At 34.8% G+C, this 25,740-nt stretch overlaps 2 protein-coding genes and 1 non-coding gene across 5 annotated transcripts in view; 2 read left to right on the plus strand and 1 right to left on the minus strand.

Annotated features, from left to right (window-relative positions):
• The first annotated feature begins 346 nt into the window (after nt 1-346).
• On the plus strand, nt 347-13,280 carry LOC142356190 (large subunit GTPase 1 homolog). The gene is made up of 3 exons (XM_075408147.1): nt 347-760; nt 11,724-12,743; nt 12,907-13,280. The coding sequence occupies exons 1-3, from the start codon at nt 374-376 to the stop codon at nt 13,240-13,242; spliced, it is 1,743 nt and encodes a 580-aa protein (XP_075264262.1). The 5' UTR covers nt 347-373; the 3' UTR covers nt 13,243-13,280.
• An 869-nt stretch (nt 13,281-14,149) lies between these two features.
• Nucleotides 14,150-25,740, plus strand: part of LOC142356167 (glycerol-3-phosphate dehydrogenase, mitochondrial-like) — an 86,911-nt gene continuing 75,320 nt past the window's right edge. For all 3 annotated transcript variants that reach the window (XR_012761372.1, XM_075408141.1, XM_075408134.1), the window contains exons 1-3: nt 14,150-14,792; nt 18,849-18,973; nt 22,714-22,811. Coding sequence is in view for 2 of the 3 variants with exons in the window: in XM_075408141.1 (XP_075264256.1) it covers nt 14,423-14,792; nt 18,849-18,973; nt 22,714-22,811 (593 nt within the window). In the remaining variant the exon portion in view is untranslated. The remainder of the gene's footprint in view (nt 14,793-18,848; nt 18,974-22,713; nt 22,812-25,740) is intronic.
• Nucleotides 18,633-18,705, minus strand: Trnak-cuu (transfer RNA lysine (anticodon CUU)). Its single transcript has one exon. It is a non-coding gene; the product is annotated as a tRNA-Lys (tRNA).

Here is a 25,740-nt window from a genome sequence, read left to right on the forward strand (position 1 = left end):
GATTGTTTGCTTTCCTTTGATGTTGCAAAGAACTGATTTTATGAATGAATTTCTGTCGTCGAGTATTATGATGGGCAATAGGTGCTGAGAAACTAAAGACTTGTATGGGCAATACATGTTCTTAATTTTGCAGAGTAGCAGATCGTACTGTCCTCAAAGCATTAACAAATGATGAAAATAAGATCTGTACCTCAAACAGAAGACAAATCGGAAGTTAACATTTGATCTCTCATCAATCTTATTGTTTATTCTTATTGTTCTAGATCTCTGAAATCAAAAAAGGTCAAATACAGAAGATTTGGCCAAACTTGTCTGTAAACCTTGTTATTCGAGAGATAAGTGAATAGTGTTCGAGTTGTTCATTTCAGTTGAAATGGGTAAAACACGTGATAAAAATAATCTTGGTTCTTCACTGACCAATTCGAAGAAACCTCCCAAGCCAACGACAAGGTCACAAAGAGCTAAAATGTCAGCGGCTAAAGCATTGGGCCACTCGTCAGTTACTGATCAGAGTAATTTAAACGAAGTCATTGACAAGCTCGATTACGTAAGCATGATGTCGTCATCCAGACCAGATTACGCAACGAGGGCTAACAATGACGTAATTGCGGAAGATGAGTGCAGTGACGATTATGAAGATTGCTCGTCGGGCGCGGGCGAAGAAGAGGTTGAAGAAGGATACGAATATGAGGAAGACGGTTCAATGGCCAATGTGGAACCGGATGACGGAGTTTGTCTCGTCTTGAGAGATCCTAACATGGTTGGTAGCTAAGCAAAATTCTGTAATACAGTTCTTCATTCGGAGAGCTTAGACGGGTATTCGTTTCATTAATTAAGAGATTGTAAATGAAAATTTACAAAGTGATTCACAAAGGTATTTTTATTTTTGTATTATTTGCTAGATATTTTCTAATATTTAGAATGCGTACAATTAATAGAAAGTTGAAGAAAAGTTGCTTCAATATTGTAACAAAAATATCAATTTTTAGGACAATCTTTTCAATTCGATGCCAACTATAATTACGCAAAGCCTTCCGAGTTGAAATATATACGCCTTTGATCTTTGAAGACAATAGATTCAAAGAGAAAAACCTTATAATATAAGCTATAAAGCAAGTTGATTGAAGGATAAAAGATTTATAAATTTTCACAATCTTGGTTGAAATACATTTCCAATGAGAAAGAGACTACTTATCTAAACAAGAGAAAGAAAGGAGATAGGAGGACGATTTTATGACAAAAGCACAGAAAAAAAAATTCAGAGCTTCACTTGTAATTAGCTTGCATAACAGTAATTAGCTTCTGCTTTATTTAATTGCTGTAAGAAAGATCAGAGAGTTCGATAATTTCTAGCATTTTTGGAGACCTCTGACATGTTCATAAATTTATTGTTCCGACCCACTTGTGGGGGGAGGAACTATATACTCAAATGGGTTTTTTTGTTCAGTCAATTTTGGTCGATGGATATATTCATCGAAGAGATATGTGAGTGGTATCATTAAAAAGCTTGTCCAGCATAGAATTCGAAATTAAAAAGATTTTTTTTAATTTCGTATTTTTCGAGAATTTATCGAGGTTTAAAGTTTTTGTTTCAACACGTGATATTTGCATGATTTTGTTCACTTTTAGCGAAATTTTTATTCAAATTAAGGCCTTTCTATAAAAATTTTATTTCAAAATTACATTTCGTGATACAAAATGAATCAAATTTTGTGCTACCAATCGACCGATAAAAAGGCTAGTACTTGTCTCATGGGGAAGTTTACTATAAAAAAAAGTCGAATTCAATTTGAGAGCAGTTTTTTTAGAAAAATTTTCCTATTCATTATTGTCATTTTAGTCATTTAGAGACTAGTCACTTTTCATATCGAGGTTATGTTAATGACAAACCTCAACTACAGTAAACTGATACCTAATGAACAAAATATTCGTTCTCAAGTGATCACTCATGTGTTTTTTTTGTATTCAACTCTGAGTTTTTGAAATTTAAAGAAATTTTGATTTTCTTTTTGATATCTTAATAAATTTTGGGAGTCGTATGGCATAGAATCACTAACTACAAGGGCGATTGACTTCCTAATTTGCATTAGGTAAACCTAAATAGTTCTGTGAGTGGACAGCCAATGGCTTCAAAGAGAAAAACCTTATAATATTAGCTATAAAGCAAGTTGATTGAAGGATAAAAGATTTATGAATTTTCACAATCTTGGGTGAAATACATTTCCAATGAGAAAGAGACTACTTATCTAAACAAGAGAAAGAAAGGAGATAGGAGGACGATTTTATGACAAAAGCACAGAAAAAAAAATTCAGAGCTTCACTTGTAATTAGCTTGCATAACAGTAATTAGCTTCTGCTTTATTTAATTGCTGTAAGAAAGATCAGAGAGTTCGATAATTTCTAGCATTTTTGGAGATCTCTGACATGTTCATAAATTTATTTTTCCGACCCACTTGTGGGGGGAGGAACTATATACTCAAATGGGTTTTTTTTGTTCAGTCAATTTTGGCCGATGGATATATTCATCGAAGAGATATGTGAGTGGTATCATTAAAAAGCTTGTCCAGCATAGAATTCGAAATTAAAAAGATTTTTTTCATTTTCGTATTTTTCGAGAATTTATCGAGGTTTAAAGTTTTTGTTTGGACACGTGATATTTGCATGATTTTGTTCACTTTTAGCGAAATTTTATTCAAATTAAGGCCTTTCTATAAAAAATTTTATTTCAAAATTACATTTCTTGATACAAAATGAATCAAATTTTGTGCTACCAGTAGACCGATAAAAAGGCTAGTACTTGTCTCATGGGGAAGTTTACTATAAAAAAAAAGTCGAATTCAATTTGAGAGCAGTTTTTTTAGAAAAATTTTCCTATTCATTATTGTCATTTTAGTCATTTAGAGACTAGTCACATTTCATATCGAGGTTATGTTAATGACAAACCTCATTTACAGTAAACTGATACCTAATGAACAAAATATTCGTTCTCAAGTGATCACTCTTGTGTTTTTTTTGTATTCAACTCTGAGTTTTTGAAATTTAATGAAATTTTGATTTTCTTTTTGATATCTTAATAAATTTTGGGAGTCGTATGGCATAGAATCACTAACTACAAGGGCGATTGACTTCCTAATTTGCATTAGGTAAACCTATATAGTTCTGTGAGTGGACAGCCAATGGCTGCTAAGACTTTAAAAATCAATTTTCCGATTTTTTTGAACTTTAACCGATTTTAAACTTATTTTCATGAACAGTAAGTCTGGACTAAATTTCTTTTAAAGCAACCGAAATTAATCTTTTAAGTGGTTTTTGCTAACTATTTGTTTTATGACTTCAATAACACGAGTTTTCATAAGTTGAAAAAAATCGGATTTTTTAAAAATATTTTTGCTTCCTTTTGAAATTAATCTCATTATCCTAATATTGATAGTTCCCAATGGCTCAGAGAAGACGTCCAATGGATCATAGATGAAATTTTCAGAGAAAGGTTATGGTTTAAATGGCTTCCACATTTTCTATTTGCATTTTTGCTGAATTTTTTTTAGTTTTTGCCGGTATTTGTCATTTTTTTCATAACCATAGGACTTATTGTTATGTCTTATTGATAACTCTTCACATCGAGTCACAACGTATTGTGTTTTTTTTGGATTACATTGAAAGCTCTTGAATTTAATGGCTGTTGACTTTTTAAAAATAATTTTTTCGGAACTTTTTTGGACATTAACCAACCAACCTTACACTTATTTTCGTGAACTCTAGGTCAGTGTCAGTAATGACAGGACCTCAATCTTTTTTACTGCAACTAAACTTAATCTGGTAAGTGGTTTTATCTTCCAACAATTGGTTTTATAACTTCAATAACACGAGTTCTCATAATTTTTATTTTCATTTTTATTTTAATTTTGAGCACATTTCGTTTTTTTAAACACATTATGCTAATAATTATAGTTCCCAGTGGCTTGGAAAAGACTTTAAATGGATCAAAGATAAAGTATTCAGAGAAAATTTAAGGGTTTAAATGGCTCCAACACTCTTGAACTTTACAGAATTTTTGGATTCTGCCTGCTTTTGTTGTTTTCATAATGATAAGACTTATTCTGATGTCTTATTGATGATTTAAGATTGACGAACATTTTTATATTCCCGGTGAGGAAAAATTTTGCGTATTTATTGACTTCCGCTGAGAGCTATTGAATTTAGTGGCTGTTAAGACTTTCAAAAAAATGAATTTTTTTGAACACCAGCTTTATTAAACCTAATTCTATCAACTGTAAGTCAGTCTCAGTAAAAACAGAACCCCTCTCTTTTTTCGTGCATACGAAATTAATCTGTTAGTGTTTTTAACTACTAACTATTGGTTTTATGACTTCGATGTCACGAGTTCTCATAATTTCAAAAAAAACGGCTTTGTAATTTTGGTTCCTTTGAAATGTTCTCCTTAACCCAACATTGATAGTTCCCATTGGCTTAGAGAAGACGTCTAATGGTTCACAGATAAAGTTTTCAGAAATATTTATGGTTCAATGGCTTCGACACTTGCTTCGCGCACTTTTCTAATGAATTTTTGGTTTTCGCATATGTTTGTTGTTGTTTTCATAATCATCAGACTTATCGTGATGTCCAGTTGATGACTTATGATTGACAAATATCATTTTTTTGCCTTGAGGCATAACTTAGCGTATTTTTGATTTACGTTGAAAGCTAATGACTTTAATGGCTATGATATAACTGGTTTTCTCAAAGATTTCGTGTTTTTATTATATTTGTTCATACTTTTAAAGTCATATTCTTCAGAAAAGAACAACCCCAATGCTCTTTAAAAAGTAAATGAAATTAGAAATTTTTCCCAAAAACGTCTCTTCTGTTCGACACCTTTCTCGCTTAATTTTTTTTTCTGAACTTGCTGTTTTTGCCCTTTTTTAATTCTTGTATTCGTAAAATGCTGACTGGTCTCATAGGTTTCTAATTAAGGATTGAAAAAAATGCTGTTACTCAGTGCAGTCAGTTTATAGCGAAAATTATTAAAGTTTATTATATTGTTCGATTTCAAAGACTTTTGTATTTTTCAGTTTTTGTTCTTTTCGTCAACTTGTAATTTATACTCATCAATGAGAGGTTCCATTCCTTGTAATTCAAAAACCATTTTTCCACTGATATCATGTCGTAACTGATGTTTTGTTTGTTGGACAATATGAGTTTTCATAAAAGTTTTTGTGAGTGGTCAATATTTGTGTTTTTTTCCTCTTCTTTTAGCACATTCGGTAAAAAATTATGGTTTTGCTTATTTTGTCGTTTGTTTTTTCCTCGTAGTGTTTCTAGTGGCAGATTTTGTGAGCGCTGCATCGGGGCGCGGTGTTGTGTAAATCAATTAGTAGTTCGGTTGTGTTGCGATTTTTTAAAACTCAAATATCTGTTTTTGATTATCTCATCAGGTTGACAATTAAGTCAAAAATGTCGATGAGCTCAGGTCGGAACATCATGTGCGAACGCACATTAACGAGCATCCTTGTTTGGTTATATTTGAAAAGTGGAAAATTTAATTCAGACTGAAAAATTCTGATTTTAGTCTCAAAAACTGATTTAAAATTGTTTTGCGCCTACAACAGGTGATGTGTTAAACTTGTGAAGACATGCTCTTAATATAACGTGATAAAACGAGTTATGCAGACTCTTCATCAAAATATAACATCTCGGCAATTTAAAAGAATAGAAATTTCTTTTCCGGTCTGTTTTGTTGTTTTTTGACTACAGATCTGCAAATCTATTGCGGCGATTTTCTGGCAATTCGTCATCTATGTTTGGAATTAAAATTGATGTTTGAATAGTTTTTTTACGGTAGCGCTCTTATTTCTTAAGGATTCAAATAATGGGTGTTTAATTTTACGTACGAGGTATAGGAAATAAACCCCTCGGAAAAAAACCCAATTAATTTTAGATAGAAAACAAACCCCCACGGAAAATAACCCCCACAGAAATAAACCCGCATTTTAAAATTAAATTTCGTCGTGATAATTTGTTTGATTGTGATAGTTTCATATCAAGTTCAACGGGCCGCTGAGACTTGGCCATGGCCAGCGAGGCATGGCCAAACGCGCTATGTGCGCAGCTCTTTAATAGTAAATTGGGGGTTTATTTCCGTGGGGGGTTTATTTCCTATCTAAAATGAAGTGGGTTTTTATCCGTGAGGATTTTCTCCACACTTTTACTGATTAGAAAGGACTGCGTGGCCCCATATTTTGCCCCATCTCCTTGGAAAATATTGGAACAGTTCAAGCTAGAACACTGGTGATTTTTGAAATGGTTGATCCGTCGTTGAAGTCAGGGTTCTACTTCTTTTCACCCCGATTTATTTAACCCCCTATAATGTAACCACGTATATAATCACCCCTCAGTCACTTAACCCCGCAATTTATTCACCCCGAAATCGGTTTAACACCGAAATCTTATCTATTTCGGCATCCAAAAGAACAATTAGTCAAGCTAAATTTCAAAGGACTTAAATAACACAAAACTACTGACCTTCAGGAGTGCGGCATTGAACAGCTTGCGTTTGTTTAAAATGAAAGAATAATGACGAGACTGCTTTTTAGAACAATGACTTTGATCGAAAAAGAACACTTGACAAGTCTGATCTCTTTTATGTTGCACTTTGATTTGAATCAAAAAAGTTCAAAAACTGTCCTGGTCTGGAAGACGGAAGAACCGGTACTTTTCAAATGGAAGGATGTAAGCTAAATTTTAAAACCTACTTTCCGAGCAGCCATAAAATAGCAATTCAAAACTAAATTCAACCGTGTATTTAACAGAATTTCCAATGAAATCCAGATTGATATCTTTGCTAGCAGTTACGCTGTGCAAGCTTCATATCTAAATGTTGCAAAACTGTGTTCTCAATTAGGGGTCCCATCATAGGGTTAACGTCTGGGATCAAATTCCCTAATGAATCACGATATGAGGCTTTGACGTAACTCCGTGAGGACGAAGGGAGGGCGCCAACTCAAAAATATGATGGATTTCGAATTTAAATTAACACAAAAACAAACACAATAAAATACACAATAAATACACAACTAAGTCAAACTGGCAATAGCCCTGAAAAAGTAAATATCAGTTTGATCCCTGTAAATTTGCATCAAGTTTTGCACTTTCCCTTTCAAATTCTCATACTTCTTCTTCTTTGGGATTTTTTGAACGGGTGAGGCATTCAAAAAGTTTAATTTTTGGACCGCAGCGTCTTTTTGTAAGTTAGTCAAAGTTTCCAAATTTCGGGATGGGATCCGCTGAACAAGGCTTGTATCTTATAATGCCAGCTCTCAACAGCATTAGTTATTCTGGCAATTCTTTCAATGGCTGCGTCTCTTTGATTCCAAATTTGTGGGGGGAATGTGGCAGGACGGTTCAATAGTCGACACTTGATATAATTTGTTTGAAAATATAAACAAAGCTCGTCTCTTTTCTCAATAACGAAGCTATCTAAATTCTGCTGATCTGCCACATTAGTTATTTCCTCGACAATCAATTCAAAAGATTTTTCCTATTTGCGCACTTTTCGAAAGCTAGAGCAGGGATCATTTTAAGCGCCAGGGCCAATTCACGATTTTCCGTTTTGTTGGGAAGGAGGGCATATAAACAAGCAGGGGCATTACCGAGAACATATACATGAAGGGTGTATATTTGATAGAAGTTTTTGGGCGATAGTTTAAATGTTCCATCCCCAAGCCAAAACTTGGAGCTTTCGAGAACCGATGTCATATAGGGATCAGCAAAAACTAAAATACGCTCGTGGTCATCTTTTTCGCTCTCATACCGCAAAAACTCTTGAAAATTATCAGGTATCTCAAAATGCCGGTCCGATAGCTCATGAATTGACACTGCTTGTATAACCTTTCTCAAGAGCTGCGAGGTTTGTATTAAATTTGGTTTTGACGGCAACGCATACTTGGTCGAAAGAACGTCAGTTACTGGTAAAATTGTGGAAGCTACGGCTGCTGCGGGCTTTAGGTTTTCACTCGGGGCTTTGATCTCTTTTATAACTTTTCGTGTGGCCGGCTTTCCAATCGAAGCACCGTGTTCGCCGTTATGATTGTGTTCACCGTTCACGCGAATAAGTTGGTCATCTTGTGTTGAAGCGGAAACGCGGCAATTGTAACTTTGATATTTTGAGCAATTCCAGGCAGTGCTAAACTTATTTAATCTTTTAACATAAAACTCATGGCCTTCTACAACCAATATTTCTTTGTTTTTGGAAGAAATAGTAAACTCAAAGTCGGCAGTTATCATGCTGAATTCAAAATGCAATAAAACAAGAAATGTTCTTGAGTTGCATACACTTTTCAATTGCTTTTAATTGCCCCATTAAGGATTAGATGAGATAACTAATTCGCTAATTGTTATAGTTTTGCATTAAACTATTGTGTCGTTAGCTCTATGTCCCTGACAATTATTATCCATGAATTTACAGATTAAAATCGGGGTGAAATGATTGAAGTGTGAAAAGTATGTTCACACCTCAGTCATTGCACCCCGATTTTAATCTCCATTAATTAAAATAGAATTAATTGAGGCTTAATTATCCTCAATTATAGGAAGCTTAAAATCGGGGTGAAACAATATAGGGGTTAAATAATTGAGGGGTTAAATGATATAGGGGTTAAAAAATCGGGGTTAAAATATAGGGGGTTAAAAAAATAGGGATGAAAAAACAGGAAACCGAAGTCAGGTAATTGAGTCTCTAGATTACTTTTGATGGTCAGTATTTCCTATTTCGTCAAATACAAAGATATGAATACATTTAGATAAGAGCTTTGATGTTTATGTCACCAAGACTACGGTTTCCAAAGATGATCGAATTGGATTAGTAGTTTACGAACTAAGAAAAGGGAAAAACTGAACTTAACAGTGACCTTTTCTTTCAAATTTATTTGAAAATGTTTTACGTCCTATTTAGTTGAGCAGAAATTGACATTTTTAAACGAACTTCTGTTAGAAGTAAGATAGTTAGCCTACTCAAAAACCAAACTTTTCCTGTAATGTTATAGTTCTAAAACATGTTGTTGATCTACTAATTGCCCCCTTTACCGAACTGCGGCAATGATCATAGTAAAGCTACTAGCAAACGGTACGTTTTTGGAGTAAATAGCAGTTTCCGTTCGATGCATCCTGGTATAATTTGCTTTTAATAAAGTCCAAAAATAAGAGTGCGAAGTTTTTGATAATTAATAGACAAGAAGAAAGAGCTGTCTTATTGTTCTCCTGGGTCTGTGGTTTTTGATGACTGCGAAACGAAGTTGAGCGATGCCCTTTTGCTGACGTGATGGCGTTTTTGTCTTGACTTTGTAAAACTGGTTTTGATTCGTTTCTGAAGCTAGTAGAGCCAATCTCGTCAAGCTGTGTAGTAGTGGAAAATTGTTTTTAATAGCCGCACAGCGATAGCTGGGGATATTATTGGCCTTCTCTTGGTTTTTTACAATTCAAAGAATTTGAATTGTATTGGGGCGCTGTCTTTTTACGACTCGAAGAGGAGTATTGGAGAAGTCCTTTTTTTAAATCAATTTTATTTGAGTGATTTTTGAAGCGGAAGATGAAACGCGTGAAAAATTTTGGAGTGATTTTGGTGCTGAACAAAAGTGACGAGCGGAGCGAAAAGAGAGTGATTTTTGTTCATACCGCTGTTTTTGAGAGAGCGAGAAATTGGTGTATGAAAAAATTTTCTCTAAGCGAGCGAAATTTTTTTGTTCACGTGCGGCATTTTAAAGCAGTTTTTTTTTTCATTTATTTTGGTTAAGAGGTTTGGTTATGATTTTGTTTTAATTTTAGGCTGGTTTCGGTAGTGGTTTGAAGGTTTCTGGAAATTCATATGAATTTTATGATAATTCGGAGGTTTTTAATGTATTTTGCTGATTTTCGGGCTAATTTTTGCGTTTTTTTGACGATTATTTTGTTTTACTGGCTCAAATGGGTATTGAAAAAACCCCTTCTACTTGAGAAAATTTATGATAACAATTAGCCTAAAGTATTTTTTCAAAATTCACATAAGTGGTTTTTTGAGTACTAGTTGTTATGATGAAGTTATTTTGGCAGAGATATTTTTTTCGGGATCTCAATTTATAACAAAATTTGATCAGATTTTTATCATATTTTAACAGATTTGATTTTGTTGTTTTTACTTTTTTATTTCATGACTTTGTTTCAAGATAATCATAAATTAGTGAAGGCACGTTTTGGTTGGTGAGTAGTTGTATGGCGTTTAAATGGATTTTCACTTCGTGTCGTTTCCGGAATTCTTCCGGCTATTTTTTTTTAAGATCTGTTCACACATTTTCATGATTTCACTTTAATTTTTACAGTTTTTTCAATTTTTTGGATCGAATTTTTTTCTAAATGGTTTTCCCAATCCATTCATAGTCCGTTCTTGGTCTAGTTTTCTGTTTAGTCAATGAAAATTCTAATTCGAATTGTACGTCCGGACTTGTCCTGCTATGTTTTTTTTATTTCGTCGTCATGATTTTTGTTACGACAATATGACGTCACAGCCACTTTTTGTTCATTCGTTCATGCAATTTCAACTGAATTGCATGTGTGACGTCATTTTTCGTTCTTAGTGGAGCGAGTTTTTTTGTTCATGCGCGTAATTGAATTTTTGGTCACACTTGACTTACCTCACTCTCAAAAATGACTTCCTCAATTTGAAATTGACTTTAATTTACTTTAATTCAATGAGATAAGGTCAAATGGGTGTGTGTCACTCTAAATGAAGGTTATTTGAGATCAGCTAATAGAGGGAGCAATAACTTATACAGATTTTTAATCAAAATATAACAGATCAGCCTTCAATGAGAAGACAAATTTTTTGGTCTGTCTTTTTTTACTGTTTTTTTAGACTGCCGATCTACAAATCTATTGCAGCTATTTTCTGGCAATCTGCCAGCTATGTTTGCTAATATCATACAACTCACCAGTTCATTTTTACAATTCGCCAAATTGCTTTCAAGTCAGTATTTTTGAATGTATCTAAAACTAACCGTTGCGGAGCCTATTTTTGCTGTGGCTCATGTAATGATACTTTTTTGGATCAAACAACATGGATACTCTGTACTCGTTCAGTAAAAGAAAAAGAAAAGCGCCAGCTATTTTTGCTCCCAAAAAACTAGAACTATTTTTTGGAATGGATCGACACCACCTCTAAAAAATCAGCCCTAACAAATTATTTTTTAAAAGATTTTACAGTACTATTCAAGATTTCCCTAGTATTAAATTTGAAATCTGAGATATTTGTAGTCAAGCTATATGTATTTGAATAGTGAAAATTTCCTCCAACTGTTCCCTCATTTTTGTAATTCGTTGAAATAGGACCTTTTTCGTTGTCGATCTTTACTCGTCGATGTTTTAACTTAGTAACAGAAATCTTGATCGCTCAAAGAAATCCAAAAAATTTTCTGTCTGTTTGTTTTCAGTCATTTAAAAAAACAACAACGTTTTATAAAATCTTGTAGTTTGATAATGATGTGCTGTAATATGCAGAAAATTGCAGCCATATTTAGTGTGATGTATATTTGTCTAATCAAATGTATTTTTATATAATTCGACCCCTAAAAGTTGAGTTGGTATTTTGCAGCTTATTTTTTGTAGTTAGCTGATGTACTTTAAACACCCTTTAAGAATTTTTAAATATTACTGTGAATCGTCTTTATAGTAATCACGCAAATGTATGGATCATGGTTTAGGAAGGACCAATTTCAAAAATGGAGAGAGAACTTGCTCAAAAAGAGTCAGAAGATAAACGCAAATTTCTAGTCATTCCGAGACGTCCTAAATGGACTTCAGACACCAAAGCGGACAAATTATCTTTAATGGAAAGTCAGTCATTTGCTGAATGGAAATACAGAATATCACAGACAGTTCAAATGTTAAAACATTGCACGACAACGCCTTTTGAGAGAAATTTGGACTTTTGGAGACAATTATGGCGAGTAGTGGAGCGAAGTGATATCGTCGTTCAAATCGTTGACGCTAGAAATCCTTTGCTCTTTTTCACTGAAGATCTTTACTCGTATTGTCACGAGTTTGACCACCCGAAGACATTTTTTCTTTTGATTAACAAAGCTGATTTTCTTTCGTCTGAATTGCGCCAGAAATGGGCAAATTATTTTACAAAACGAAATCTTGAGTTTAAATTTTTCTGCGCTTTGAGTGACACGGAAAGCAACACTGAAGCTTCAAGTTATGATACTTCAAGTTCAATTTTTTCTGGAAAACAGTTAATTGATTTCATTAAGTCGGTAAAACTTGATCATCAACTTAACAGTTCATATAGAACATGTGGATTTATCGGATACCCAAACGTCGGTAAGAGCAGCACTATTAATCATCTAGTAGGAGCCAGTAAAACGTCCACATCGGCGACTCCTGGAAAAACGAAACATTTCCAGACATTGTTTATTGACGCAAATCTTTGTTTATGCGACTGTCCAGGTCTGGTAATGCCAAATTTTGTCGATTCTAAATCGGAACTTCTGACTAATGGAATTCTACCGATTGATCAAGCAACTGAATTTGTGACTCCGATTGAGATTATAGGTCAGCAGTTAGGATGGGATAAAATGTGTAGTCATTACGGATTTTCAACTGAGCAGTTATTACGTCATAATGCGGAAGGATTTTTGTCACAGTTTGCTTTGTCTCGTGGGTTTGGAACAGCCAGAGGTAATCCGGATGTTTCTAAGAGTGCCAAGTTTGTACTGAAGGTAGGTAGTGGTTAATTTTCTTTTAAAAATTTGTTGTCGGAGACATGCTCAGTAATTCAAGTTCATCTGTTTAAACTGAAATTCTAAGCAACAAAAAATCAGTTTTTTGAATGGAAAAAATCAGTTCTCAAAACTGTTTCTAATGTGCCGTTTGGTTTTTTAGGATTTCGTAAATGGCAAACTTATCTATTGTCATCCGCCGCCAGACAAAGAGAATTCATCAAGCTCAAAAACCGAATCTGAATCTACAGCAAATAACGGCGAAGCCGTCTTGACTGCAATGTTGTTCAAAACGGAGCCAACCGATAGAAAACGGAACGAAGCTTTAGAGGCCAGGATAGACTCACAATTTTTTGCATCTTCAGGGGGAAATGTACATACGAAAGGTCGGTCAGATATGTATGGCAGAGATGAGAACGAAAAGTCCTCTAAGAAGCACCACAAAGGCAACAAAAAGGAGAAATTACGTCGTGTGTACAAAGATCTAGATGCATATTAATACTATTTAATTAAGATTAATTATAATGTTTAAGCTGGCATAGTTTTTGTTCAAATGTGTGACTTGTATAGCGCTTACATGTGTCTGATTAATGTAGATTTTATCTGATAGTGTATCGTAGCTAAGCTTATTCGATGTCCAATGGTCAAGATAAAGTTGACCTTTAGTCTTAGTCCATAAGTTCGGTTATTCCAGAAAGTCCAAGAGCGAAAGTTGTTCAGAAGCCGACTATTTGTCGATGGGGCATTTAGCCTAATAATTGCCATACCCTAACCTGAGCCATTTGGGCGTCGGTAGTTGTTTGAACACTTCTCTCTAAATTAACTGTTTATATTTACACATATAGTGATAGACGCTGGCGTTATAAGTAAACTTGTGACAAACCTGATACGTAAACTGTTTTTACCTGGTGAACCCGAAATTATCGTATATTTATCTAGCGAAACTATCATTCTTATGGTATATTTATCTAGCGAAAAAAATTCCTGATAAATATCCTGAGAATTATTTATTGAAAGTAGCACAAAGCCGTTGAGTAGGATCCGGATCATATTGAAGCTTGTTTAGAAGTTTCGTTACTGAGGAAAAAACGAGGCTGAATCAACGAAGTCCTATGATTTTGCTCGCATTTTTTCTTCTTAACCATATAGTACAATTCAATTATATAGGCGCTGTCAGCTCAACTTTTCGTTAGGCCAATGAGAAATTACCCATCGTGGTATTTTTGGGAATATTCGAGTATTCATATGAATTCTGATAACCTTAGATATTTCGGCTTTTGTTGATTAAAGTGCTGAACTGATAGGATGATACGATGCTCCAGTAGGTCAGCTTTGCTTGTGAACTTCGAAGATAAGCTCGATTAGAACATTTGACTGACGCTTTGGTGAGTTTACAACATATTATTGAGTTTGTGTGCGTTTCAGATAATGCACAGAAATTGATGGTGATTTTTTATTCAACGCGCATTACTATGCTCGAAAGAACAATCAATGTTCGAATGAACTGTTAGTTTATACTTCGTGAAGCAACATTCATTGTTTTGAAGCTGACAATTTGATATATAACTTATTGGCTCGAACAAGTCTGTTCAGCTGAACAAAAATTGAATATTAAATTTATATTTAAAATCGGTTACAAATTATACGCGCTTGAATTCTATTTGACTTTGTGCTAAGTTATGAGTGCATCGTTATTTCGGAGTTTAAGACTTGGACAGTCGGCCGCGATTCGCCGAAATTCGAGCCCAGTTGCAACAGCACCTTGCCGATTCCTCAGTTCGGCTGCCTTCAAAAATGTTTCTTCCAAACGAGTGGTTGCAATAGTTATCTCAGGAACAGTCGCTGGTGGTGTTACGTTGTACTATATCAACAAACCGTCACTTTTGGCCGAAAGCACACAGAAGCATAATTACAAGCTACCTGCGCTGAGGAATGAGTTGCCAACTAGAGCAGAAATGATTCAGAATTTGAAGACGAAAGACTTTGATGTCTTAATCATCGGAGGTGGGGCGTCAGGAGCTGGTGTTGCCTTAGATTCTGCCACTAGAGGTGAGTCACAGCTACCTTATTAATTGCTCCTAGGCTGTAAGCTGAGCGTAGCCATATATTATCTGCATCTTGACTTTTATTAGTCGCTTTCATGCGTTCTTTCAACACTTGCGAAAAAAAGTGTTTTTTATCAACACTTCAAAAAGTGTGTTTATAGCTGCGAAGCTGTGAGGTGAGCTTAGCTATCTTGCCTTGATATTGGTCCTTCATCGTCTGGCGCTCGGTTTTAATTGCACTCAAACCAAATTTGTAGCAATTAAATTAGTCATATGGTATTTTTAATGCGATTTTTTGCTTGATCAATTTTTTGTCTAACTTTTCATCCTCAAAAAGGGGATAAACAGGTGAAGCCCGTATTGCATTAAGTGGCTGAGTTCCTCTCTTAGAGCCTTACGCCTTACTGTTCTCTAAGTGTGCGATTATACAAAACGGTTCTGAGGAGACAATTTCATCGTGTAAAAAGCTGTTTCTTAATTTAAGGTTTAACCTCCCTGAGTCTCAACTTTTTTGGTACGACCTGTGACGTTACGCTCATATCAGATCAGCTTTTTGTTAATTCATGTAATTTTTCAGCTCAATTGTATGCGTGTCATCTTTTTATGATAGCTTCGATAGTTGACTGGAGCTGTGTTGGTCTTCTCGAGCTGTGTTGATCTTCGGTTTTAAATCGGTTGCAAGTCACTGAAATGGGGTTTAAAAGTCAATCTCAATTAAAAAAAACAGCAAACAGAAATTGTTTTTGTTCACGTATTGTTCTCAGAGAGAGTGAAAAGTGGATGCGAAAATTTTTTTTGCTAGATGAGTGATTTTTTGTTCACGCGAGGAAGTTTTTGGAGTTTTTCCGTTTCTGGCATTCCAGTTTGGTGGTTGCATGTTATTTGCACCCCTCAAACGCAGGTGCCAAATTTTTAGATATTTTTTACCATTTAATGGCATGTGATCTGGAATGAGGGGGGATGTTCGGTGCACAAATGGAGAAGATCCGCTTTTATAAGTGTTAATTCTATATTTTCAAAGTGCTTTTCTCACAAGATGTTACAAAAATTGTGTACCTGTGAATTTTGTTGCGAATTTCAAGCCCTTATTTCAGTCTTTGGTTCGTTCATTGTTAGCTTGTGATAGTTTTATTAGGGTTTTTGTTACTTGTTAATTGCTCTTGAACGAAGTTCATGGCAATTATTGAAAACGTGTTGGTCTTCCTTATGCAAATTTTTCGCTGGACTATTTTGCGCTTTTATTCCAGGACATTCTTTGACTTCTCAGTGACTTTTTCACAAGTTCATTCTTCATTTTTGAGTAAACTATATTGCTCTCACACCGAAGTAAAGCTTTTCTCCTAAAATAATATTGATTGTTTTTTTCTTCATTTTATTTCTATTTTTTTAAATTAAGTACATAAATGATGCATAAAATTTGGGATATATTCTGTTTGATGGCAGGTGCACGTCTATTTTTTACATAGTAACGTGCTATATAATATATAAATTGTAATTGGGGCATTAAAAAAACACTGGGCGTGGAATCAGAATAGATCCACTCTGCGTTGTTGGTTGTGATCTCAGTCAGCTTTTGCTATCCCTCAAACGTTTAAGTTTTTTGCCAACCTCTTTGTCACCGCTAATGGGTTTCAGATCGGTTATTGATTCACTCATTGATTCTGTTTTTACGACTCGAAGGGGAGTTGGTGATTTTTTTTATCGGTGACTTCTAGTTTAGACGATGTGTCTTAAGCGGAACTCGAATGCCGCACGTGAAAATTGTCAGGCTAATCAGCTGAGTAGAAGTCAAAAGCAGAAAAGGAAGTTAAAGTGATCTTTGTTCATGCATTAATTTGTGAGAGAGCGAGTATTGTAAGTGTGAAAAATTTTCGCTAAGCGAGCAAATTTATTTGATTGGGTGCGCCTTTTTCAAAAACAGTTTTTTAAGTTCTAACTAAAGCTTATGTGATAACAGTGATTGTCTCAGCTATCCTTCAACATGGGACAATAAGAGACTTTTAGGAGCAATTTTGAGCTGTTTTGCCCTGTTGGACACTTTTTAGCAGTTTTTGTTATCTTATTGTAGTTTTAAAGAATCTGAAGATTTTTTTAATTTGAACTTAGTTAATTTATTGGTTTAGGTTGCCTTTCAATTGGATTTATGTTATTTTTGTGTTTGTGTAAAAAAAATGTAATTTTAATCGAACTTTTGCCCATTTTATTAAACGTTTTTTTTGCGTATTTTTTCTGAATTAAACTGATGTCATTAGCTTTTCTTGTTCAATATTTAGCTATTCTGCAGGTATTGCGATTAAGACTTGACAGTTTAAGCTTTTATACATCGCGGTTGTTAATGAAAAGAAATTGTATAATTTTGTAATTTCGAGGCTTTCCCATTATACCCCCCCCCCACACACACACACACACATGAAATTATAGCCCCCATGAAGTTATAGTCCACCATTATGGTATATTTACCATGATTGGGGGCCTCTAGGTGAACTGACCACTAAGCTGGGCTTGCTATAATGGGTAAGACCCCTAATTATCTGATTCTCCGTTGTTTGGCTTTTTTTGTTTATCGCTTCTCTGACTGGAGTTGCGTAGTGCTTTGATAGAGCAGAAGAACTTAAAGATTTGCCAGAATAACTATCAAGGGTTAGGATTCTAACGCTTATTGGAGTTTGTAGCATTTTTTATTTTGCTTTTTGTTCCCCCTTCTTCGGTTTCCTCTGTATATAGTATTTCTCTTGTTTTTTATGTCAAAGGATTGTCAGTTATTGAATTGATATTATTTGTGTTCCGAGTTGCTTTTGCGATAGTGGTTTCGGTGGCGCAACTTGGTATCATATTTTTCAAGATAATTTTCCAGATATCATTTTGGCATTTCTTGTGTTATCTTTCCTCTGCTATTGTTTGAAAGTGTTTAGATTTAATTAGTAAGCTCATTTTATTTATTGAATGGTTGGCTGGGGCTGAAAGGAATGTGTGCTTCGGGTCGCTTCCGTAGTATTCAGGCTGTTTTTTTAATCGGTTGACGTATTTTTTCAAAAATTTTGGAGTGATATTTTTCCTTCTAACTTAGAAGCAGGTTTAATTTTTCGCTATTTTGTTCACTTCGTTGAGTGTTGTCAAACATTGTGATAATATAACTTGTGCGTTCGGGATTGTACATTACTACATGTTTTAAATCAGAAGCGTTCAGCACTAGACACTGAGCTGTATGCAATTGACAAGAGGTTTCAATGTTTTCGAGCTTACTGTTATTCTTTCCTCAATATGATTTTTTGTAATTTTTTGGTACCTGTAACCAATTGTTTTCTCCTATTTTTATTAAGAAGTCGGCTTTTCAAATTTGACGATCATAACCAACCACTCTGTGGTTGGTTCAGACAGACGATCCTTGAAGTATTGGAATTGAGTTAGGGCTCAACTTGCTTTCTTGAATTATTTCTTGGATCAATTGAACTGAACCACTTTTTGTCTTTTCGTTGATACATCCAGTGTATCATTATGTGCGCGTCTTTTTCCTGTATTCAACAAATAGTAGAGAAGAGGCATATTTATTGATTGACTACGGTGTGCAGAGCAGGATGGCGCAGCGGAAGCGTGCTGGGCCCATAACCCAGAGGTCGGTAGATCGAAACTACCTCCTGCTAAATAATTTTGAGTTCAACCAATTTCGCCAATTGTTCTATTCCATTTTAAGACACAAGCATTTCGATGCAAACCGCAGTGAGATACAAGCTGTAAGATCAATGTAATAAGTTGACATCCAAATGCTAAATAATATTGAATGCCTGAATTAGAATAACAGGGCTTAATTGTAAATGGCGTAGTGGAGGAGAGGAGCAAAAAGAATCGCCCAACGTGGGGCTCGAACCCACGACCCTGGGATTAAGAGTCCCATGCTCTACCGACTGAGCTAGCCGGGCTTGACACTATAGCGTAGTGTTAAATCCAGTATCTGAAATCATTCGTTCTATGTTTATAATTACGACGTAAGGGAGAGCAGTGAATGCATATACACAAAACGCCGACTTGTAACAAATCTAAAGGAACAATTAATCTGTTGCAGGTTTGGAGACTGCTTTGATTGAACTCGATGACTATGCCTCAGGCACTTCGAGTAGATCTACCAAACTCATCCACGGAGGGGTGAGATACCTGCAGAAGGCCATCATGAGACTAGACAGGGAACAGGTACTGGTACTATAATGCTATCTCACATACCAAAAAGTTTTTCTGTTTGTGGAAATCATTTGGGATCTATTTTTTTCCGGGCCCGTGTTTATTGACCCCTGCACTGGTATGCGCGAAACTTACAGGTCCAGACTTGGTACATACTCACTAGGAAACATAACTTCCCACCTGTTATTTGTTAAATACCCAGGCTCTTTTCTGTTATTGCCCCCCCACGTCCGTTTGCACCCCCCACTTATACATGTTATAGCATATTGTTTTCATTTCATACATTAACATATACAATTATATACAAACGGCATTTACAATTTAATTGTGCAGCCAAGTTTTGAAATTAAGACGTATACGGTAATCAAACTTTGCTTATAATGTAAGCAGACAAAGAATAATCGTGTTTTTAATATTTTTTCGCCTTTCTTTTGCAGGAATAGCTCTATGGTACTAATTTTTTTGACAACCAGAAACAAAAATTCATCCATTCGTCTACCGGTACCGGCAATTTATTTTGACTAAAATAAAGGATCCCTAAGGACCAAAAAGAACATATTTGGGGGGTGCAAATAGACTGGCTATATAAGGCTGGGGGGGCAATAACAGAAAAGAGCCAATACCCACCGGTCAGTTAAATGGGAATAAATTATCCGAAGATATTGACATTTTGACTGTTTAATTGCTCTCAAACAAAGTTTGCAGTTATATTAGTCCTGTGGTATTTTGTATGCGATTTTTGCTTCAACGATTTTTTGTCCTCAAAAACGGGATAAACAGGTTGCGCTCGGAGGACATTGATTTCTCTTACAGCCCTATGCCTTGCTAAACTTAAGAATGTGATTCACGCAAACTGTTTTGAGGAGACAATTTCAGGGTGTGAGGGACGGTTCTTAAGATATAAAATTTGAAATTCTATTGGCATTCTCTTGGTTTCTTTTTAATAGCCGCCTCAGCTTCTCAGCCCGCTATTATAGCGCTCCCAAATTTTTGTACAATTCAAGGAATTTGAACTGTATTGGGGCGCTGTCTTTTTTAAAAGATCTGTTCACATATTTTCATGATTTTTAAATCAAATTGGAGTAGTGATTTTGGTCACGACGAAACAGGAAGTGGAGCGAAAAAGCGAGTGGTTTTGTGGCGTGAAATTTTTTGCTCTAATTTAAAAGTAGAGTGAGAACATGGTGTTTGAACAAAAATTCGCTTTCTTGCTAGTGGTTTTTGGTTCACATTCGGGGTTTTCACATTGATTTTTACTATTTTTTCAATTCTTTTGGATCTGATTGTTTTCTAAATGGTTTTCGTAGTTTTCCATTCTACGTTGTCCAATCGTTGTCCATTCTATGTCTAGTTTTTTTGTTCAGTCGGTGAAAATTCTTCGAATTGTTTTTCAGAACTTCTATTTTTGTTTCATCGTCAAGATATTAGCTACGAACAAAAGACGTCACAATCACTTCAAATCTGCTTTTTGTCAATTCAATTTCAAATGAAAGCGTTCTTCACCATTAGTTGAAAGTTACCCACTCTCAAAAATGACTTGAAGGTTTACTTGAGGGCAGCTCAATATAAGCAACAGTAAGTTAAACAGATTCTTAATCAAAATATAGCATCTCAGCATTTGAAAAAAGCATTTTTGGTCTCTTTGTTTATGAGACTGCAGATCTATGAAGCTATTGTGGCTAGTGAAGCTTAGAGCGGGGAGAGTTAATAAGATATTTTGTGCTGCCCTCTGAGATGGGGTTGACTTAAAAAGTTCACACAATCGCTCGACCTTCTATTGAATTATCAGCAGTTTGTTAATTGAATGAATTACAGAATCAATTTTCTTTAGTTGTGTCAAAACCAATAAGTTTAGGGTAATAATTTTTTTTGAATCGGTTTTTTATTAATAATTTTCGGAGAAGTGAAGACACTTCTTTCTTTTTGTCGTCAATTTTGTTACTAAAGCCGTTTGTTTTATTACAAAATATTTTAATAACTCCCTGCTCTAAGCTTCACTGGCAAAATCAAACACAGCTGGCAGATTGCCAGAAAATAGCCACAATAGCTTCATAGAGCTGCAGTCTCAAAAAGAAACAGACTTAAGTTCCTTTTTAAATGCTGAGGTGTTATATTTTTATTAAGAATCTGTTTATTTTATTGTTGCTTATATTGAGCGGCCCTCAGAAACCCTTCAGGTCGTTTTTGAGATTGAGGTAACTCAAAAAACTGTCTCCACTAATAGTGAAGAAGAACTTCACGCACGCAATTCAGTTGAAATTGCATGAATGAATGAACAAAAATGCAGATTTGAAGTGATTGTGATGTCATCTGTTGGTAACAATTATCATAACGACGAAATAATAAAAATCACGGCAGGTCAAGTTCTGACAAACAATTCAAAGAATTTTTTTTGACTAAACAAAAAACTAGACCTAGAATGGACAATTATTGGATTATGAAAGCCATTTAGAAAAAAAATAAGATCCAAACAAATAGAAAAAATTAGTAAAATTTAATGTCAAAATGCCGTATGTGAACCAAAAACCACTAGCGAGGAATGGAAATTTGGTTGAAACAGAAAACTTGGCCTAGAATGAACTATGAATTGAATGGGAAAACCATTTTAAAAAAATCGGATCCAAAAAATCGAAAAAAAAACAGAAAAAATCAAAGTGAAATTGCCGCATGTGAACAAAAAACCACTAGCGAGAAAGCGAATTTTTGTTCAAACACCATTTTCTCACTCTACTTTAAAATTAGAGCAAGAAAATTAGCATCGCAAGACCACTGGTTCTTTCGCTCCACGAAATATATATTAGACAAAATTAATTTATAATTGCTCGTAAATGAAGTTTGTAAAGTGCAAGAGATCTATTACTGAAAGACAAAATTTTACCAGCAGAGCTTTTCATTAAAAAAGTTTGTCTTCTTAAATTTTTTGACCTCCTCTCACAATATAAACAGAGTAGTCGAGAAACCAAAAACTCCTCTTTCAGGATTCTTGAAAAGTACGAATTGACCAAAAACTGCAGAACTGTCCAGTTTTTTCCAAAGAATAAGTGCCAATCCAAATGGAGTGACAGGTCACTGATCAGAAATTTTTCTAGGAAATGGAATAATTTGCCAATTGAAATCCGAAAAGAGAAAACTAAAAACAAATTTAAGGAAAAACTAAGCAGCGAAATGGTCAAACTGCATGAACGTGTTCCAATAGATAGACAAGTAAGAGGCTTTAGGAAATTTTTCTACTGAAGTATAAAGACCAAACTATTCATATATTTACGAGGCGATTTTGAAAATGTAAATATTTAACCAAACGTTCTTGTTGTGGTTATAACTTTAAATTTACATTTTTGAAGATTAAAAAAAAAATTATTTTAGCCTTGCTGGTCTTTTTTATGCGTTCTTTTTTACTATCAACTTCTCGTCTGAGCATTTTTTCCATCGCACCTTCGGAGCATTTTCGGCTCTTCAGTCTTTTAGTATGCGACACTCTTGTTTGACACCCTTCTACTTAACCCCCTCACCCTCAATTAAGCTAAAGTTAGCCTCCCTAGGCTGCAGTTAGCTACTCATGAAGCCAACCGCTCGCCATTCGCTTGAGAGCATTTCCCCCGACGTTTGTCAGTTATGTTTGGTTCCTTAGTTACTTAACTCTACAATTGAAGTCATATGGTCTGACGGAAGCAAAAATTTAACCCTCTTTTTCATTGGTTGGTTACACTCACCGCAGCAAGCGTTACGTTAGTTGGTAATGTTTGTGTGTTCAGTATCGAATGGTGAAGGAGGCTCTTCACGAGAGACGCAATCTGCTGGAAATAGCCCCTCACCTCACAACGGCACTGCCTATTCTTCTACCAGTCTACAAGTTAGTAAGCGACACTCTTTTTGAACAGTGCGTTGCCTATTTGACTTTTTGCGTTGTTTGTGTTTATTAACAAGTCGCCGTTTATGTACAAACTGTTCTGACCAAACTCAGTCATAGTAAGATGCAAACTAATGCACGTATTCCATAATTTAACTGAAGATCCATTTTTTAATAGCTGCAAAGCGATAGCTGAGGCTATTTTTGGCCTTCTCTTGGTTTTTTCATCATCAACTTCTTTTGTTGCGACCATTTGACGTTACAATCACTTCAAATCCGCTTTTTGGTAATTAATTCATGCAATTTCAACTTAATTGCTAGCGTCACGTCATTTTTCACTGTTAGTGGAGAGTGTTTTTTTAATAGCCGCAAAGATATTGCGGCTATTATTGGGGACATCGTGTTTCTTACCATTTAAAGAATTTGAATTGTATTGGGGCGCTGTCTTTTTTAAAGATCTATTTACACATTTTCACGATTTTTGAAGTGAAATGGGAGTAGTGATTTTGGTCACGCCGAAACAAGTGGAGCAAAAAATTGAGCGGTTTCGCGGCGTGAAATTTTTTCGCTCTAATTTTGAAGTAGTGAGAAAACGGTGTTTGAACGAAAATTCGCTTTTTCTCTGGTGATTTTTGTTCACATGCGGCAATTTAACTTTGATTTTACCGGTTTTTTTTCGATTTTTTTGAATCAGATTTTTTTAAAATGGTTTTCCTAATTCATTCATAAATCATTCTAGACCTATCTTTTTGTTTGAACCAAATTACCATTTCTCGCTTGTGGTTTTTTTGTTCACATGCGTTATTTTGACATTTATTTTCTGTTTTTTTGTTAAATTTTTGATTTGATTTTTTTTTGGAAATGATTTTCCCAATTCACTCATAGTCCGTTTCAGGTCTAGTTTAGTCAATGAAAATTCTTTTATTTGTACGTCAGGACTTGTCCTGCTATGTTTTTTAAGATCTGTTCACGCTTTTTTCGGCTTTTTCACGTCAGTGAGAGGTCAAATTAGAGTTGCGATTTTGGTCACACTAAAATAGTAAATGGCGCAGAAAATCGATTAGGCTTGAGGCGTGACTTTTTTCAAAATAGCCTAAAAGTGAAGCAAGAAATTTGCGTTTGAACAATTTGGCGGTTTTTGAGATTGTTTTTTATCAGGTGCGTCAGTTTGACTTCTGTTTTCAGAGTTTCCCTTCCTTCAGTGCATATAAGACGGTACTTATGTGTTCTGATTGTGACTATATGCCTTTGCTTGATTTCATTAGGGGGCAGCTAAGACTTTTTTATGACTCTGCCACTATTTGTTGTCATAAAGTATTAGTGAATTTTAGATTTTGCCCCTTTTTAAAAATTATCCGTTGTCTTATCACTTAGTATCATCAATGACAGGTTTGATTGGTTGATAATGAGGCTCGAACGAAACTCATTATTGGCACTAGTTAATAGCTAATGCTTTTCTTGACTTTGGCACTACTTTTGCTCAAAAATTTTAAGTTAGTTTTTGAGTTTGCAAGTATTTTTTGTGCTATTTGGTGTATTATTATTTAATCTCATTGGGGACAGGTCTCTGATGGTTTAAATAGAGGTTAAGTTTATAAATTTATTCGTTTTTGTTCAAAGCTAGTGCTTTCTTTGACTTTGACCCTAATTTTTTTCAATGATAATTATCAAATTTTTTTAGTTTATGAGTTTTTTTTTCAACTTTTTGTCTTATCTCCTAGTCTCGTTATTAACAGGTCTCATTGGTTGTTAAAAACGCTTCAAGTAAAGCAAGTGATTTCCGTTTATAGCTATTGTTTTTTGTTACTTACGCTTGTTCGTTTCTTAAAAAAATATTGATTTTTTTTAGTTTTGCTAGTATTTGTTGTACTTTTTACTGTCTTATCACTTAATCTCATTGATGACAGGTCTCAACTGTGGTCATTGAGGACTCAAGTTATTGATGTAATTGTTTCTTTCAGTTGCTGTTGCGTTCTGTGGCATTTACACTAAGTGTTTCAACGAGTTTTATTGCGATTTTTTAACTTATTTATTACTATTAGTGAGAGGACTCATCGACATTTAATGACAGGCTGCTAATAAGAAATAGAGGATTAGAGTTGATGGTTTGAGTTCTTAGCTGTTGTTTTTCGGTGTTCCTTTCTTTTCAAAAATTAAATTTGAATTTTAGTCTTCTTGTTTTTAATCTTCTTGTGTTGTTTTATTGCTTGTCTTCTTGTAAAGTCGTCTTCTTGTAAAGTTGTCTCATTACTAATAGCTCTCATTTGTCTTTTAATGCAAAGTAAATGTTTGTCAGCTCATAAATTATTACAATTCTTTGAATTGTGTTGCATGACTTGTCCTGCTATTTTTACAATTCAAAGAATTTGAATTGTATTGGGGCGCTGTCTTTTTTTTAAGATCTGTTCACACATTTTCATGATTTTTGAAGTCAAATTGGAGGAGTGATTTTGGTCACGCCGAAACAGGAAATGGAGCGAAAAAGCGAGTGGTTTTGCGGCGTGAAAGTTTTTCGCTCTAAATTTAAAGTAGAGTGAGAAAACGGTGTTTGAACAAAAATTCGCTTTCTCGCTAGTGGTTTTTTGTTCACATGCGGCAATTTCACTTTTATTTTTACTGTTTTTTCGATTTTTTGGATCGGTTTTTTTTCTAAATGGTTTTTCCAATCCATTCATAGTCCGTTTTAGGTCTAGTTTTTTTAGTCAATGAAAATTCTTTGAATTGTACGTCAGGACTTGTCCTGCTATGTTTTTTTACTTCGTCTCCGTCGATGATTCTTGCGACCTGACTTCTTGGAATTGACCTTTTCAATTTGTGATTTCTACTGCTTTGCATTTAAAATTTGTGTGCGTGACCTCATATCTTTTGCTGTTATGTCAGTTACTTGACTTACCTCACTTAAAATGACTTCTGAGCTCGCTTAAACGAACTC

Source organism: Convolutriloba macropyga, chromosome 2 (assembly GCF_964194025.1).
Source record: "Convolutriloba macropyga chromosome 2, txConMacr16.3, whole genome shotgun sequence".
Lineage (NCBI taxonomy): Eukaryota > Metazoa > Xenacoelomorpha > Acoela > Convolutidae > Convolutriloba > Convolutriloba macropyga.